Below are 15,486 nucleotides of genomic sequence, written 5' to 3'. Positions count from 1 at the left end.
CCTCTAGAAAGTCACTATTTCCTCACAGATAAACCCTGTGCCAGAGAAGCACTGGGGCAGTGGTGAGCTGGTGAGAGATATCACACCAATTAGGGGAGCAAGTCAACAATGTTACAGAAATAAATGGTGGACTTTAGCCATGATTCATGAGTTGGGCATGCATGTTCTTGTTGAAAGTTCCAAGAAACTGTCCAGCATCATAAACAATTAAGCTCCCAACTTGATGGCCCTTGAGGCACTCCACTGGCAGCACCGCACGTCACCACGACACCTACCTCTGTGGAGCTGGTCACCCTCCTCACCCTCCCCACTCTGCTCAGAGCAGGATGGAATCCGTTTTGTGCTCTCTGCTGCCCTCCTGTGGAGCACTGGCGCCACGGAAGCAAGTCTTTCCCAAACTTCCCCAAGGCCATGTAAACACTTCAGTCTCACCATGCAGAACCCAACAGTGAGCACCCCCTTCAAGACTCAGAAGCTGGAGGGCCCTTTCATCTGCCCCACTCCCCATTTCTGCCCAGGTCAAAGCATCTTCTCACCCCAGACCATGTTTATAAAAGTATGAATTACCAGCATTTTTCCTCCCTAAATTTCAAAGCTCTTCTCAAGCTTTTAAACCATCTTACATAGAGACAAAGGTAACCTACTGGGCAGGATGCATCGGGAACAGACACGCTGGGGTCAAGAAATAGTGATAACAGGATGGACATTTTAGGTGCCTTCCTGTTAAGTCCCTCCAGCCCAGAGCCCTGCTTCTTCCACATGGGAAAGTTCAGAGGTGTCAGGACGTGCCTTAGCCCTCTCTGTATCAGGAGCATACCACTGGCCCTCACGTGTGTGATGAATGAATGAATGAATGGTTATCAGAGAAAAGTTATGGGCAAGAGCTGTAATACAGCTACCTTCAAATCTGTGCTTACGAGGGACAGAGTGGGAGGTTTCAGGAGTAAGTATTATTTAATAGGTTTTCTTCTGCAGATCAATCAAATAAATTTGTGGAGGCAGAAATATATCAGCTAAGGCGTGAGTTTGAAGATAAACGTGATGGAATAATGGACTCTCCAAAGGCATAAACTGAAGAGAATGAGGTTAACCTGCATAAAAGAATAGACAGACTCCACACAGTGCTTTCCTAGGTAAGAAAATCAGTATGAAAAAGCCAAAACAAAAACAGATTTAGCCTGGAAGGTATTAAATATTCACAAGAATGCAAATGGAAGTTTTCCTTTTCTTATTTGCAACTAGAAGGAAGTGCTGGTTTTTTATAAAGTACTCAACTATTAATTAGAGGATGATAAATAAAAGAAATTACATCCAATTTTAAAAATGAATCCAGACTTAATAGGCTGTAAATTCCATTCCCTGACACTGAACCCTAAAATTCAGAGAAATCTCCAGGATGGGATATTGTTAAAATAGTTTAATGGAACCAGCAATCAAACAGATACTTTTTCAAGTATCCCACCTGATGGGAAGGAACCTCAAGAGGTATTCAAGAGAACAACTTTTAAGCCCAATGGAAGGGCCAAGATATGCAGAAATAGAAAGCCGGTAATATATTCCATGTCTTCTACAAATGGTACAATTTGAAGAGATAATAATGCATACTTAAAACAAGTCTTCAAAGAAGGACTCACTGGCTCTTAGTATTTAAATTAGTGTGACCAAAGAATCAATATGCTTAATTACACATTTAATTAAAAGTGAAAACACTTCACATATTGAACACTACCTGACTGCTGAGAGGCCTAATGGGTTTAAAGTACATTTATATAACTTTATTGCTTGATTCTCTACTTCTGGTAATTTACTTCTGTCTCTTTAAAAAAAAAAAGAAATGGCTTCAGATTAGTAATAGTAATTTTCCAAGGGTTGGCACGGAGAGAAAAATGTTAATGATTGGTGCTTATGGTCCGAGGCACTAGTTTTTCTATTACCAGTGTCACTAAACTCCTTATCTCCCCAGGTTATCTCATCTGTATATTAAATTGTTTTCGAGGAATTCAGAATGCCTGAAAGTGTTTGATAACCATTAGGCTCCCTAAATGCAATCTGACCTTTAAAATTTTCATTGTCTCTGCCCTTTTCTCTGAGGTACACTTTTCCTCTATTTCAGGCTCCATCTAACTGTGCAACTTTGGGCAAATTGCTTAACTTCTCCTTGCCTCTGTTTCCCCAGCTGCAAATGGGGATGTTACTAGTACCATCTCAAAATGAGATTATATGAGTTAATGCGTGAAAGTACTTAGAACAGTGTCTTGTTCATCACAAATGCTGTAAATGTGTTTGCTAGTATTGCTATTATTATTAGCTCTATGATGACAGTGTCCTGCAACCTCTGACCAGGCTTAAAGAATCGGATTATATGCTTTAGGGATGGGGAGCAGAAATTTGAAGATTGTTCTCCCCACTTCTGTTGGACCAAGCATAGCCTTCTCTAAGAGAACTATTTCAAGCATATTTGGATTAGATAGGCTAGCAGGAAGAGTCAACAGGACCCTTAACTCTAAGGAGACTATGCAAAAAAGGCTCATTTTAAAAGCTGATGTAGCAGTTTTTGTTTTGATATTAATAAAGCCCAAAGTCACATGACTACTAGCAAATAGAGCCTATTTGAAGTATTTTCTGATACTTGCTTTGTATTATCATTTTATTTAGAACACACAAAAAAAGAGCTTTGTTACTTCTTTAGAACAAAAGTTCCTGACAGCAAGAATCAGAACGGGTGATAAATAAAATAATAGGGGGTTGTAAGCCATGGAGTGGGAGCAGGGGGCGGGGTTCTGGCCCCGCCTGTGCCGAGCCTGGGGCTGTGGCTGAACCGCTGTGCACCTAGCAGGCTGCCAAGCCTTCATCTGGAGCATGAGTGGTTTGGACCAGGGGATTTTATATCTCCTTTTCAGAATAAGCGTTAGAGTTTCCTGATGATCTCAATCGAGTCTTCAAAGTGAAAGGACATGCGAAAAGAACAAGACTGGCCATCTTTTTACAGAAGCGAAGTTACCCCGTCCTTCTCCGGGAACTCCTGGGTGGAAGCCGTAACACTGAGGATGCGTGCAAGGACAGGCGGGTGCGGGTGAAGACACTGGGAGGAGACGGGAGGAGTGTTCTTTTGAAAGAGATGGTTTGCCCATGTGGTCAAGCCAAACACCCAGGAGAGCCAGAGGGAGGAAACGGGAGACCCAGTCTTACTGCTCCTTTGCTAGGGGTGGCCAGGAGGCGGAGGGTGAGAGCATCCTTGATTTCCTCTGATTCATCTAAGGTAATAATCCCCCCGGACAGCTCACTATTAAGTGGCTGAGCTGCCTGAACATTGAATGGAGCTCGTGGGCCCTCCACACTCGCCTCCCGCGTTGCACTGATGGGGAAGGAGAGGCCCGGCTCCTGACAGTGGTGGTGGTTTCTTTTCCTCCTACAGAGAGAGAGGGAAGGAGCAGTGCCACTGCCTGCCTTCTCCTAATTTAAGGCACAAGGGAAAAATAGTCACACTAAGAGACTGGTAGAGCTCATTCTCTACCCCCTTAAATTTGAACTTAAGAAGCAGAATTGTGCAGTAGAAAGAATAGGAGGTAAAAATTTTGGAAACTAAAAGACTGTTCAGCCTTGTGCAAGGGGCATAACCTCCCTAAACCCCAGTCTCTCCTCTATAAAATGGGACTCAAAGCAACGGTCTGGAAGGGTTGTGATTAAGATTAATTTAAGTATATGTATGTATGTTTATGTAAGTGCGTATATATATATATGTATGTATGCATGTATATGTATGTACATGTATGTGTGTATGTGTATGCATGTGCGTATACATATATATGTACCTTATATGTTGTAGACTCAGCAATGTTAGCTGAAAACAGCCCTCAATTGAATGTCTGTAATGCAAAGAATTCACGGGGCCTGTCTCTAACATTTGGTAGCGTGCTGATAAATGCACTGACCTTGACAGTGCACTTGACATGATTACTTACATTAATACACTTTGGACCTGGTCTTTCAAGATAAAGTACTCTGCAATGCTTGACTATTTTCACTTAAATACTGCAATTCTACTGTAGAGAAGGGGGAGGCCAGTCAAGTGTGAGGCAGCCGGGGCTGCACCCTCCGTGACGGAGGTGGGCACACTGCCAGGGCTTCTGTCTCCCTCCCCGCCTCAGACGGTCCACTGATCTATCCTTCCCCTGTCTGGTGACACAGGACAGGTGCTCCTGACTGGATTTCCTTACAAGCCAGGGAAAGGTTTGCAAGGAAGTGGGTTGGGATGGGCTCCTCACTCTTCCTGGATGTCTCCAGCTCCCTTCAGGGTTATCAAAACGAGTTCTGATTGTCAAAAGTTTGAGGCAGAAAAGTCCGTCTGTATTTTCTGCAAAGTCTGTATTTCTCAAACAAGCTCAGTACAGAACTGATTTTTTTCGTGCAGGTCAAGGGAAACCAATGCTGTAGTGCAGGGCTGCCCTCTCCATCCTGAGAGGCCGGCTGGGTCACATAAGGGTGGTGCAGAGCAGGGTTCCGACGGACACAAGACATGCGTGATCACCAAGTGACACCTGCTTCTGAGTCGGGGAGAGGTGGCCACTGGGGCAGAAGGACAATCTCCCACCCCATTTAAAGGAGGCTACTCAGCAAGGCAGTGTTGCTGTGGTTTTCAAGAAACACCAGAACTCTAAATGTAAGGCTCAATCACCGGATTTCTGAATGTTGGCAATTAATACACATATTTTAAAAACAAAGCATGTGGCCACACTGTGTTGGTCAGATAGAACACATCTGTGAACGGCCAGGTTGCCCTCCTCTGTGGAAAAGCTCGAAACATCACCCAGCAGCAGGGAAGGGAAAGGAGAAGAAGGTAGGGCAGGGGACGAGCTGTATAAAGTCTGCTGTAGACAGCATGCCCCTCTGCAGGCTGAGCACAAAGGACCAGCAGAAGCCAGACACAGGGCTCCGCAGTGTTACTGAGGCTTCCAGGGGAGAGAAATGAGCTGAGCTCCCTTCCCAGGGAGGCTGTTCCCGGGAGAGGCAGGAAGCAGAGCCTCTGGGCGCTCCGTCGAACACGTGCTGAACCGATGCCCAATGGGAGGCTGTTGCTGGGGAAAGGATGGCTGTCTCCTACAACAGTGACCCCCAGAGAGACAAGGAGGAGCAGGGAAAGCTTCTGCCTCCTGGTTACCAATAGCAACTCTCACTCTCCACACAGGCCTTGGCAATTCCACGGCTGTCAGTGCTTTCCTGGCTTCCCTCTCTCCGTGTGGGATACCCTTCTCTTGTTTCACCAAGGCTGCTATGTCATTATTGGATGACTGGGTTTAATAAAGATGGCTCTTCCCATGGTGAGGGATGAACCTCAAGGGCCGATCATGAGGTGGTATGAAAAGGGTCAGGTCCCTTCAAGGTCTAACCGAATCTATCTGCAGAAAAGGAGACAAAGAGTCAAGGAATTGGCCCAGTGCAAGGGGAACCAGAGGTTCAAGATTGCACCAGGGAGAATACACCATTCCAGGGAGTGGGGATGGAGGGTAAGGAGGGAGCAATGAATTTTTCTTAAAGAATCGTAAGATAAGAAGAACTTAATATAACTGTATTCAAAATTTGAAAACCCAACATCTGGCTCAATCTATTTCCCAACCTTCAATCATATACCTACCAACATAATTTTTGCTAAACCCACACATTACCCACACTAGCGTTTTTCTTGAAGTCATTTTGTTATGTAAAGATGTTTATTAAAAGGAAAGGTTTCATCACCGCCAAAAAAACAAAAAACAAAAAAACCAAACCTAATATCACCTGACATAAAAATAAAGCAGTAGTGAAAGCAAAAATGACAATTGCTCATTCTCATACCAGCTGAAGCCATTGTGCCTGCTGCCAGGTGCATGTCTGCATGTGTGTGCACATGTGCATATCTCACTTACGGTATTGTCTTAAGGAATAGCAGAGAAGTCGGCCAATCTAATGGACTACTCTCTGAACTAACACCCTCTCTGATAAGATTTTCTGTGCTGCCAAGCAAGAACATATCACTTGGGGTGACAGAGCTCCCATATAATTACTTAGGCTCACTCTCCATTTTAGCTGACAGCTCCTCACCTTGTAGGTGTGGGGATAAAGACTTGCTGGGCAAATAATGGGCACTCAATATGTACTTTAAGATGAGTGAGAGCCTATGGAAAGTCATTCCCCAAGTCTTTTAGTGTGTATTAGTTTAATCTTGCCAGCAGGACCTAAGGATTTGGGTTTATCAAAAAAGAGAATCACAGGAAAACCTCACCCACAGATCTGTAAAAATCTGAAGGCCGAGCTCACCACTTCTTGGACTTCAGCCGCGGTGCTGGATTCCTGGGGATGAGGAAGAGGGCTCTCATGGGGTGCATGTCACAGAGAGCTGCAAGAGACCACAACAGGGACTGGCTTGGGTAAGGAGGCCAAACGCAGCCCAGGCCCGGCCTGGCTGTGCAGACAGCACCTGCCACGGTGACTCCTGAGACCAAGTATGACCCACGCGTATGGAATCAGAAGATGGACCAGCTTTTGTCAACAGAGCATTTAAACAAGTTGATGTCCAACTAAAGGAGTCTCAGAAAATGCAACATGCTTCAAACAGATATTGTTGACACTTCTACTGAATGTACTTTTACTTAATATTTGAGGAAACTAAGTTAAAGGGTCAATAACCAGCTATCCTTTGCTGTAAACAACCATATGAGATTCAAAGTAGACAACATCAAGATGATCAAGTTACCAGAGATGGGAATTTATTTTCAATTAGTAAAAGCCTGTCATAAAATACAGAATATTTGATAATCCATGGTCTATTTCTTATATGGAAGGCTCATGCCAACCCAGTGTTATCTACACAGATTTTTGGAGTCTAGAGCACTAGGCCAGGACACCATTCTCTGTATTTCCAGGTATCCTGAGTGGCATTTCAGGCTTCATAATTGGAGGTTTTTGTTCACTGGCACCAGGAAGAGCAGAGGATTAAGTCAAATGGAGTCTGGCAGAAAAACATAGTTATAAAAATATCTCAATTTGTAAACATGATACTATCGTTTATAGTTCAGGCACTCATACATTCTTATTTTAATCAAAATATTTTACTTAGAATACTTTTCGAACATCTGGGAATATTTTTTCGTTGTACCTAGAACAAAAATATATTCTCCCTAAAAGCCAAAGAAGTCTGTGGGTAGATGTTTATTTTTAGCCCAGTCTACCACTCATCAAGAATAATAATATGGGTTTAAGATGGCAATATATTATTTTTCCCTGATTCATAAATGCATATTAGCATTATGCATGAGGGGAATTTTGTGAACACTCCAAATCAATCATGCTACAGATGAATTCTACCAACACTAGACTGAGAAGTGAGAAGACTGTGATAGATATCTTGGAGGTAAAAAGTCATATAAGTAAAATAACCTGTCATGCACTTGAGGGGTCTCTTCTAGTCCTGGGTCCTGGGAGAAGTAGACACCAAGGTGAGATTAAATGTGCAAGGAAATAGGGAGGAAGCTTGGGGAGGCTGCGACCCCAAGAGGAGGAGAGAGGAAGAGAAGGTTGGTGGCAGCATCCTATAGTGTGCTCCAGTCTAAGGACAGTTTGGCAGAGTTGTAGGGGGATTCCTTGAGTTGCCTATTAAGGAATCCGCTGGCTCCCAGGAAAGGGTCTTAGTAACCCAGCTGGGTTCGGTCATTGACTGAGAATGGCCCTTGGGAGGCAAAGACTGAGTATCATACCTGCCAGGCCCCGGTAAGCTATGCCATTATCTAGCAGCCTGCGAGGCACATCCTCACAGCCACTATGGAGCTGGTGGAGATGCCCTGCTGTGCCAGTACTCCAGATCTCAAGGGACTTGTAGGGTTCTCAATCTCACCCAAGCCTCGGCCGCTCTGCCTCAAATATCAGATTATCTAAAAATCTAAAAATTGGTGTTTTAGCCTTTGAGTACAAGCATTTGCACATAATGTGCATTGCAAATTGGCTTTCAATTTTTATAAATTGAGGGTGATAGTCTTTGTGGGTTGGACACATTTCATGTTGGGCAAAGAGGAGCTCAAGAATAAATTATGAACTAAATCTGTAAAAACAAACAAGACACCGGGAAGTTTGCTGTCCTTTCCTTTCTTTCCCTCAAAATAAATCCCACAAGATCCTCACACAACTCTGAGATGAATGGATTCCTGGTTGTTTTAAGATGACTCTGGTTTCTAAATATGCCAGCCCGAATCCATGCAGGGCTCGGTGTAGCAGAAGTAACGCAACCGTAGCTCCTGGCGAGAAACCTTCAGTCCCACAGAGCAAACCAGCAACAGATTTCACCCCAGAAGAAGGAAGTCATACTTACGGGGAGCACCTTCTGCCATCTCAATGGCAGTGATTCCCAAGGACCACAAGTCACTCTGAAAAAGAAGGAAGGCATAGACACATGCATAAATTCAATCAACAAGGCACAACTTGTTTACACCTGGTAATTGCTTCAGAACTGCCCGTGGGAAAGTCTGCTTACAAACCTATTTCCCCCACTAGGCTTTTTAAAAGCAAGAACAGCCTTATTCATCATTTTTCATTGACAGTATCTTTCATGATGCCCAACAATGGTAAGTTTTCAATAAATGTATGGAAAATGAATGTAAGGTTTTTAGATGTAATCACTAAAATTTATCTATTAACTGAACCATGTAAAATTTGACTGCTTTTTCATACTTTAATTGAGGTATAATTATCAAATAATAAACTGCATCTATTTAAAGTGTATCATTTGATAATGCTTGACATATGTATATATCCGTACAACCATCAGCATAATCAAAATACTAAACATGTCCATCACCCCCAAAAGATTCCATTTGCCTTTCTGCAGTCTCTCCCTCGTGCCCCTACCTGAGCCACCCACCCCCTGCCCCTAGGCACCCACTGATGTGCTTTCTGTCACCATGGATTAGTTACATTTTCTAAAGTTGAAATAAACACAATCATACAAAATGTGGTTATTTCCATCTGGCTTCTTTCACTTAACATAATGTTTTCAAGGCTCATCCAGGTTGTAGCACATATCAGTACTTCATTCCTTTCCATTGCTGAGTAGTATTCTTTTGTTTATCCATTCACTTGTTGATGAATATTTCGGCTGTTTCCAGTTTGGGCTATTATGAATAAAGATTCCTAACGGATATCCATGGACAAGTCTTTGTATGGACAAACACTTCTATTTCTTTTGAGCAAATAACTAGGTGTGGAATGGCTGGATCATATGGTAGGTGTATGTTTATATTCAATTGTTTTAAACCTAAAAAACAGCAATTTTATATGATTTAATCTAATAAAATGAAGACAGGGAGATTATTTTTTGATGGTATTCACTGATGCATCTCCAATGCTGAGAACAGAGCCAGGCATATTGGTAGGTGCTCAAATATCTTCTATCTTTTACACAGACTAATATGTGAAACAGAGATCCTTAGGCCCTGACAGTCTTTCTTATGTTCAGACAGACTTTCACGCCCTGTTCAGAATTTTCCGAGCTTGTGCCTCTACCTTTACCCATGCAATCTCTCTCTTTATCAATTTGCTTCTCCCATACTCTGTGTCTATGGCTCCATGGTTGCTAAATATTGCAAAGAAGGGGCATATCAAGAGATGGGGAAAGCCAAGTTAGAAAACCTTGCTATTTCAGTTTCACAGTAGATTGGCAAGAAAACATAATGTGAAATTTGGTTCAATGACCTGTGATTCTGATAAGGACTCAACCTCCTTTCCTTTAAATACCTTGTGCATTATGTACACTTTACCCAATTCTCACCTGTAATCTCATTCAGATTAGAGAGATCAAAGTTATGTTACCTTGCTATTCCCATCAAACAAATGTCAAGACCACATGAAAAGGAGATGTAACTGGAATAAAACCATGGAATCCATGCTGGGCCACTCCTAAGAACTAAGCCTCTTGACGTTCTGTGAGTTTCACCCAGGCCTGTCTGGTATTTGGGCAGAGGCCCGAACAACTAGAAGAGGGTTTACTAGGGGTTCCAGCCTCTTGCCTATAAAGTACAGGCTACCTTAGAGCAGATGACTGGGCACATGCTAACCTCATGTAAGGATTAGGGGAGAGTCTTTACTTCATGAGCCTCTCTTCGTGTTCCCACAAATGTTACAGGTGCTCAACTGTGGATAAAAATCCATCTTCACCATACCACACTCCTCAGATTCCAAATAACTTCTTTGCATATAACTTAAAAAGGCAATTCTCTTTCTCTTTGTTATATTTCAAGATGTATTCAAAGGTTTCCATTTAACAAAAGCCAAACACACACAAGATTTGCATGGTTCTGCAAGTGACTGAGTTTTCCCATAGACTCTTGGGTTTGCTTAGTAGGATCACTACTGAAGCTAATGGAGATGGTCCTGCCCACCTATTTCAGGTTGGCTAAAGAGCAGTCACTGGTGAGGATAAAGGCACAGCTCTCTTTAACCTAGAGTTCACCGACACAGACATGCATTTAGGAGCATGATGAAGACACAGACTCGCTCACTATGCAAAGAGTTCTAAGCAGGAAATAGCTAGAATAGGCTGGAAACGGCAGCTAGCTCAAAAGACCCGTATCTCCAGCCCTTGGTGGTACTACCACCAATTTCCCAATATCCCTAGGTATCGAGTGTTTCTGTCATGTGAAATCAGGTTTAAGTATGAAGGTGATGCCCAGGTTCTATGCCTCTAACTCCCATAGCAGGATTAAATAGCCTGCATGTCCAAGAAGATTGAGCTGGTTTGAAATCCAGTACATAGTTGTAAGGAGATGATGGCACTGGGTTGAGAAGAGCTCCAGCTCAGGCCTCACATGGGAGAAAAAAATGCTCAGTTGACCCAGGCATGCTTCTGCCTGGTTTTTGCTCTAGGTGTTCCCTCTGTCCACCCTAGATATGTGCAGGGATAACTCCCTTCCTCTATAAAGTCTCTGCTCAAGTGCCATGTCCTCAAAGAGGACTACTACACTGCCCTAGCACTTCCAATCTACTTTCCCCTTTCCCGCTTTTGTCCTCGGAGAACTTGGCTACCTTCTAATGTACTGTATAATTTATTAATCATTAATTTGCTATGTTTTGTGTTTATCCCTACCCCCCACTCCCCACCACACAAACATAAGGTCAACAAGGGCAGAGATCATGGTTTTGTTGACTGGTGCATTCCAGGTACCTAGAAGAGTGCCTGGCACATGATAAGGACCTTAATAAATAATTGTTCAACGAATGAACAAATGAAAGCTATGTGAGAGAAAAGAACAAAACCTGAGGGTACTGGGGCTGATTGAGACCTTGCATGTCATCTAGTTCAACCCTTCATCTCATGGATGAGGGAAAGCGACTTACCCAAGATCACAGGGCAACTAAGTTCTGGGTTTTGACCAGAGCTGGAGCTCCTGCCTCACAGGCCAGTTCTCTTTTAACTGTCATTACAGTATAAGGAGTTGAGTATTCACCCTTTATTTCTTGATAGGGGCCCTTAAAATAATTGTTCCAGGTTCCTACTTTGTCCAGATGATTTAAAGTACTGGCAATTCAAAGAAGATGCTGAGATTCAGTGAGGTAACCCTAAAAACCTGTGTAAGGAAACTGGCCTCAACTTCCTAGTGGCTGCATGAATTGGTAGAAAGGGAACATGTTTTTAAATCAGACCTGGATTCAAATCCAGGTTCCTAACTTACCTACATGGAGGACACTGCTCAGAACCGTACCTTTCTCAATGGCAAAAATGGAGGTAACTATGACATGTAGGTATACTGCCTAGCATAAAATCTGACAGCCACAGTGGGACTCAACAAATACTAATTTTGTCCTCCTCTGCTGCTATGTGAGACTGTCCTTGCCTGCCCAATTTAGTGTTCTATGATTTCCATTTGGTTGTGGCAGACACTGCTTGTTGGGTAATCCAGCAGGCATTCTCAACCCACATATTCTCTTCCTACCTCGATTTCAGGATATAGAAAAGCTAAATACTTGCTTACCCAGACTCTCTTGCAGCTAGGGATGGCAGTTAGGAATGTGACATAGTTCTGGCCAATGAAACGCAAGCAAACATCTTCTGGGAAAGCTATTGCTTTTCTTGAAACAAGGGACTGATACAGCTGGTGCTTTGCCAGCTCTTTCCCATTTCTTAGTGCCTTAAATGAAGGCATGATGTCTGGAGCTACAGCATCCATCTTGCAACCATGAGGCAATAAGCCAACTAATTGGTGCTGACAAAGCAGAAAGGTAGAAATCTGGATTAAGAGTCACCACACCAGCCCTGGACTGCCTGCCTCTGGACTTCTAGTGATTTTTTTTTTTAAATAAGGGCAGTTGAAATCATTTCTACTGATAATATGTACACAGCAATAATCTGAAGAAGCATATTTTGACAATAGGAAAACAGGGAGGTCCCCTTTGCTAGGTGGTCCTGGATTGATCTCACAGGAAGGATGGAAGGTCAGTGAAGAAAAATGTTTCTTTCATTCAGTACATATCGTCTCAGATACTCTCTTAGGGAGTCTTCCCCAGAACCATCCCCTTCAAACCAAAGGCCACACTACCCCAACTGCCTGGGTGGCCTTTGTCAAGTCACAGAACTGGGGCCGAGACTGCATCTTCCACACTCGATATCACTGTGAAGATCATTTTTTTTTTGCTGGGATTCTCTTGTTTTCCAAAAGGAACATTTATATTCCTGGCTATATATATATATATATATATATATATATATATATCCAAAGCTGTTTAGAAGCCACACTTAACTGCCCAAGGTAGAAAGCAATAAACATCCTTGACAAGCCTGGTTTAAGCCTTTGGTACATTAGTGAGTCCCAAAGACACTTCAGAGCTTAAATATGGGCAGAAAATGCTCCAATTACAACTGGTGAGACAGATCACAGGAGACAAGAAAGGGAAGGGGGAGGAACAAGAAGAGGAGAGAGTCAGGGAGAGATAAGTTTCCTTTGTGGCCATGGTATGACCCACTTTGGCAGGGGCTGGGTAATTCATTATTCCAGAGGTGCTGTGCAGCCTGGCCCATGGCATGATTAATGTCCCAGTGCTCTCTGCCTTGCAAACACAACAGACACAAATTCTAGTGCCTCTGAGAAGGCAAAGGTGAGCACACGACTTCTGGCTGGTGGGGGGCCAGCTGGCACCCAGGCCACTTGAACAGAACAAAAGAGCATTCCCCCTGGAGCTGGGTTGCTCAACATGGTGACGATAAGCCTCACTCTCGGTTGGCCAAAGCAGCACCCCAAGGAAAGAGGCCGTGTGGCCCAGGAAAAGAGCCCCAGTGTGCACTGTGTGGAAGAGAGAGCTCATGCTGCGCAGCCAGACAGACCTGTGTCTGACTCTCAGCTCTGACACAACAAGCTTGGTGACCTGGGGTGCCACTGAACCCCTCTGAGGCCATTTCCTCACTGTAAGGTGGAGAAGAAAATACCTATTTTGCAAGGTTGGTATGCAAATTCAATAAGGTGATGTATTCAAAATGCTTAACAGTGTAGGAACATGGTAGATATTTAACAAATGCAGGTGCAGAAAAACCCATAGGAAAACCTTGCTGGTTTGACTGTCAGTTCAAACCAGCAAACCTGAGCCAGGTAAGTCGGCAATGAGCTCTGCTTTGCAATGGTACTCAAAGAAGCCCCTTAGATGATGCAGACATAAACAGGAAGCTTACAGGAGGCAAACCGGAAGGGACATGCTCTCCTTCCTCCCACAGCCTTGCAGCCTCCCTCTACTGCCTCCTGCTGGCACAGCCTAATAAGATGCCAGATGGACTAGCAGAAATGGGGTCTGCAGGATTGTCCTCGCTCCATTATCCCAAAGCAGAGGACCTGGAGTTGGGGGACAAAGCTTAACACCTGGCACAGAGGGCATGGTGGATTCCACCAAGTTTCAAAGACCAGAAAACAGTCTTTCAGTGGGTTACTTTTTTGTGGGTAGTATATTCTCTTTTCTGAAATGTTCCAGCTGGAAAAAGGTAATTGTATTTATCGTGTGTGGCCCCTAAAGGCAGCACCTAAACTAGAGGTAGAAGTTATAGAGAAGCAGATTCTGCCTCAACACAAGCAGACAATTAGAAGTGTATAGTACAAACAGGAGGGTGAACCACATGAAACTGTTGTGTTTTTAGGTCAGAAATGGTCAACTAGCAGTACTTTCATGTGATGCACAAACAAAAATACTATCATATGTTGAGTACTTGCCTAGTGCTGGGCACTGGATTAATTTCCTTATATACATTAACTTACTTTATTCTCTTAAGCCCTTGTAATATCCAATTTATTATTCCTATTTTATAGAAGCTTGGAGAGGGTGAATAACTTCCCTGAGGTAATACAGCTAATAGGAGGCAAAATTCATATTTTAAAACAATCCTTTCTGACTTCAAAACCCTAACTCTAATATACTATGTTATATATTTTTAGATCATCTTATATATAAATGGAACTAATGTGGTGAGTTCAGGGTTGCTGAGGGTGTTTAAGCAGAGGTTGGTATGAACAATACCATTTTACACATAAAACAAACTGAGGGTAGACTCTTCACTCTTTTGTCCATTTTCATTTGTTATCTGACTAAAGAGAAAATGTTAGAAGAATACCTTATTTTGTTCATCTGGGGTTCAGTTGGCTGTGCTAGACTAAGCAATCATACATAGATGGGTGTGAACATGGAGCCACAAGAAATATGTTTGCTATAAGTTTCAGTTTCCTGCTAGGGATAACGTGGTATTTGTATCACTCTTCCTTCTTACCACATAGGCAGAGGACCTTTGCTTTTATCTCAGTAGACAGAAGGCAGGACTTGTCTGAGAGTGCCAATTTACCACTCGGCAATCTGAATATTGGCCTCTTGCATGACACCGCACATCTCCGCGACTCTATTTAGTCAGGTTGTTCCCTGATCTCCAGCTGAGCCTCTTACTGAGAGCAGCTATTTCCACTCTGCCTCAGTAAAACCAATTATCTGTAACGCAGGAGGATGAATATTTTCTGTATAGTCAGAACACAAAAGAACACCCCAACCCTGGAGGAGAACCCATGTCTGCAAATAATCCACACCCATATGCTAAGTTTCATCAACAGAGTTTAGGCGAATAATATACAACATTAGCAGAGACAGGGCTGAAGACAGGGGATGGGCTGGGGGAGGGATATGTCATTTCACTGTGCTTTTCTTACTTTTGCAGTTTAATATGAAAGTAAAGCCTGTTTATGGCAAAAAGAATAAAACAAGGATGAAACACATATAAAATATAATTTTTAAGTTCACTATTCCACCCACATGCCCTATTCATGTAAACACTGTTACATTTTTCCAGGCTCTTTACAGAGAGAAACAAACCCTTAAGGACCAGTTATCATTGATTATCAGTTCAACCAGCAAACCTGAGCCAAGTGAGGTGGTAACAAGCCCTCATATGTGACCATACTTAAAAAAGTCAATTGAATGATGCAGACATAAACAGGAAGCCTGGAT

General features: G+C 43.0%; 1 protein-coding gene across 7 annotated transcripts in view; it reads right to left on the bottom strand.

Annotated features, from left to right (window-relative positions):
• TNIK (TRAF2 and NCK interacting kinase) overlaps window positions 1-15,486 on the bottom strand; it is a 433,418-nt gene that overhangs the window by 121,115 nt on the left and 296,817 nt on the right. For all 7 annotated transcript variants that reach the window (XM_037840750.1, XM_037840775.1, XM_037840728.1 and 4 more), the window contains 2 exons: window positions 8,339-8,393; window positions 6,295-6,373 (listed from right to left, as the gene is read on the bottom strand). In XM_037840750.1, coding sequence (XP_037696678.1) covers window positions 6,295-6,373; window positions 8,339-8,393 — 134 coding nt within the window. The remainder of the gene's footprint in view (window positions 1-6,294; window positions 6,374-8,338; window positions 8,394-15,486) is intronic.

This window comes from Choloepus didactylus, chromosome 1 (assembly GCF_015220235.1).
Source record: "Choloepus didactylus isolate mChoDid1 chromosome 1, mChoDid1.pri, whole genome shotgun sequence".
Taxonomy (NCBI): Eukaryota; Metazoa; Chordata; class Mammalia; order Pilosa; family Megalonychidae; genus Choloepus; species Choloepus didactylus.
Note: the sequence above shows the minus strand (reverse complement) of the source record. Positions and strands in the feature narration are given on the sequence as shown.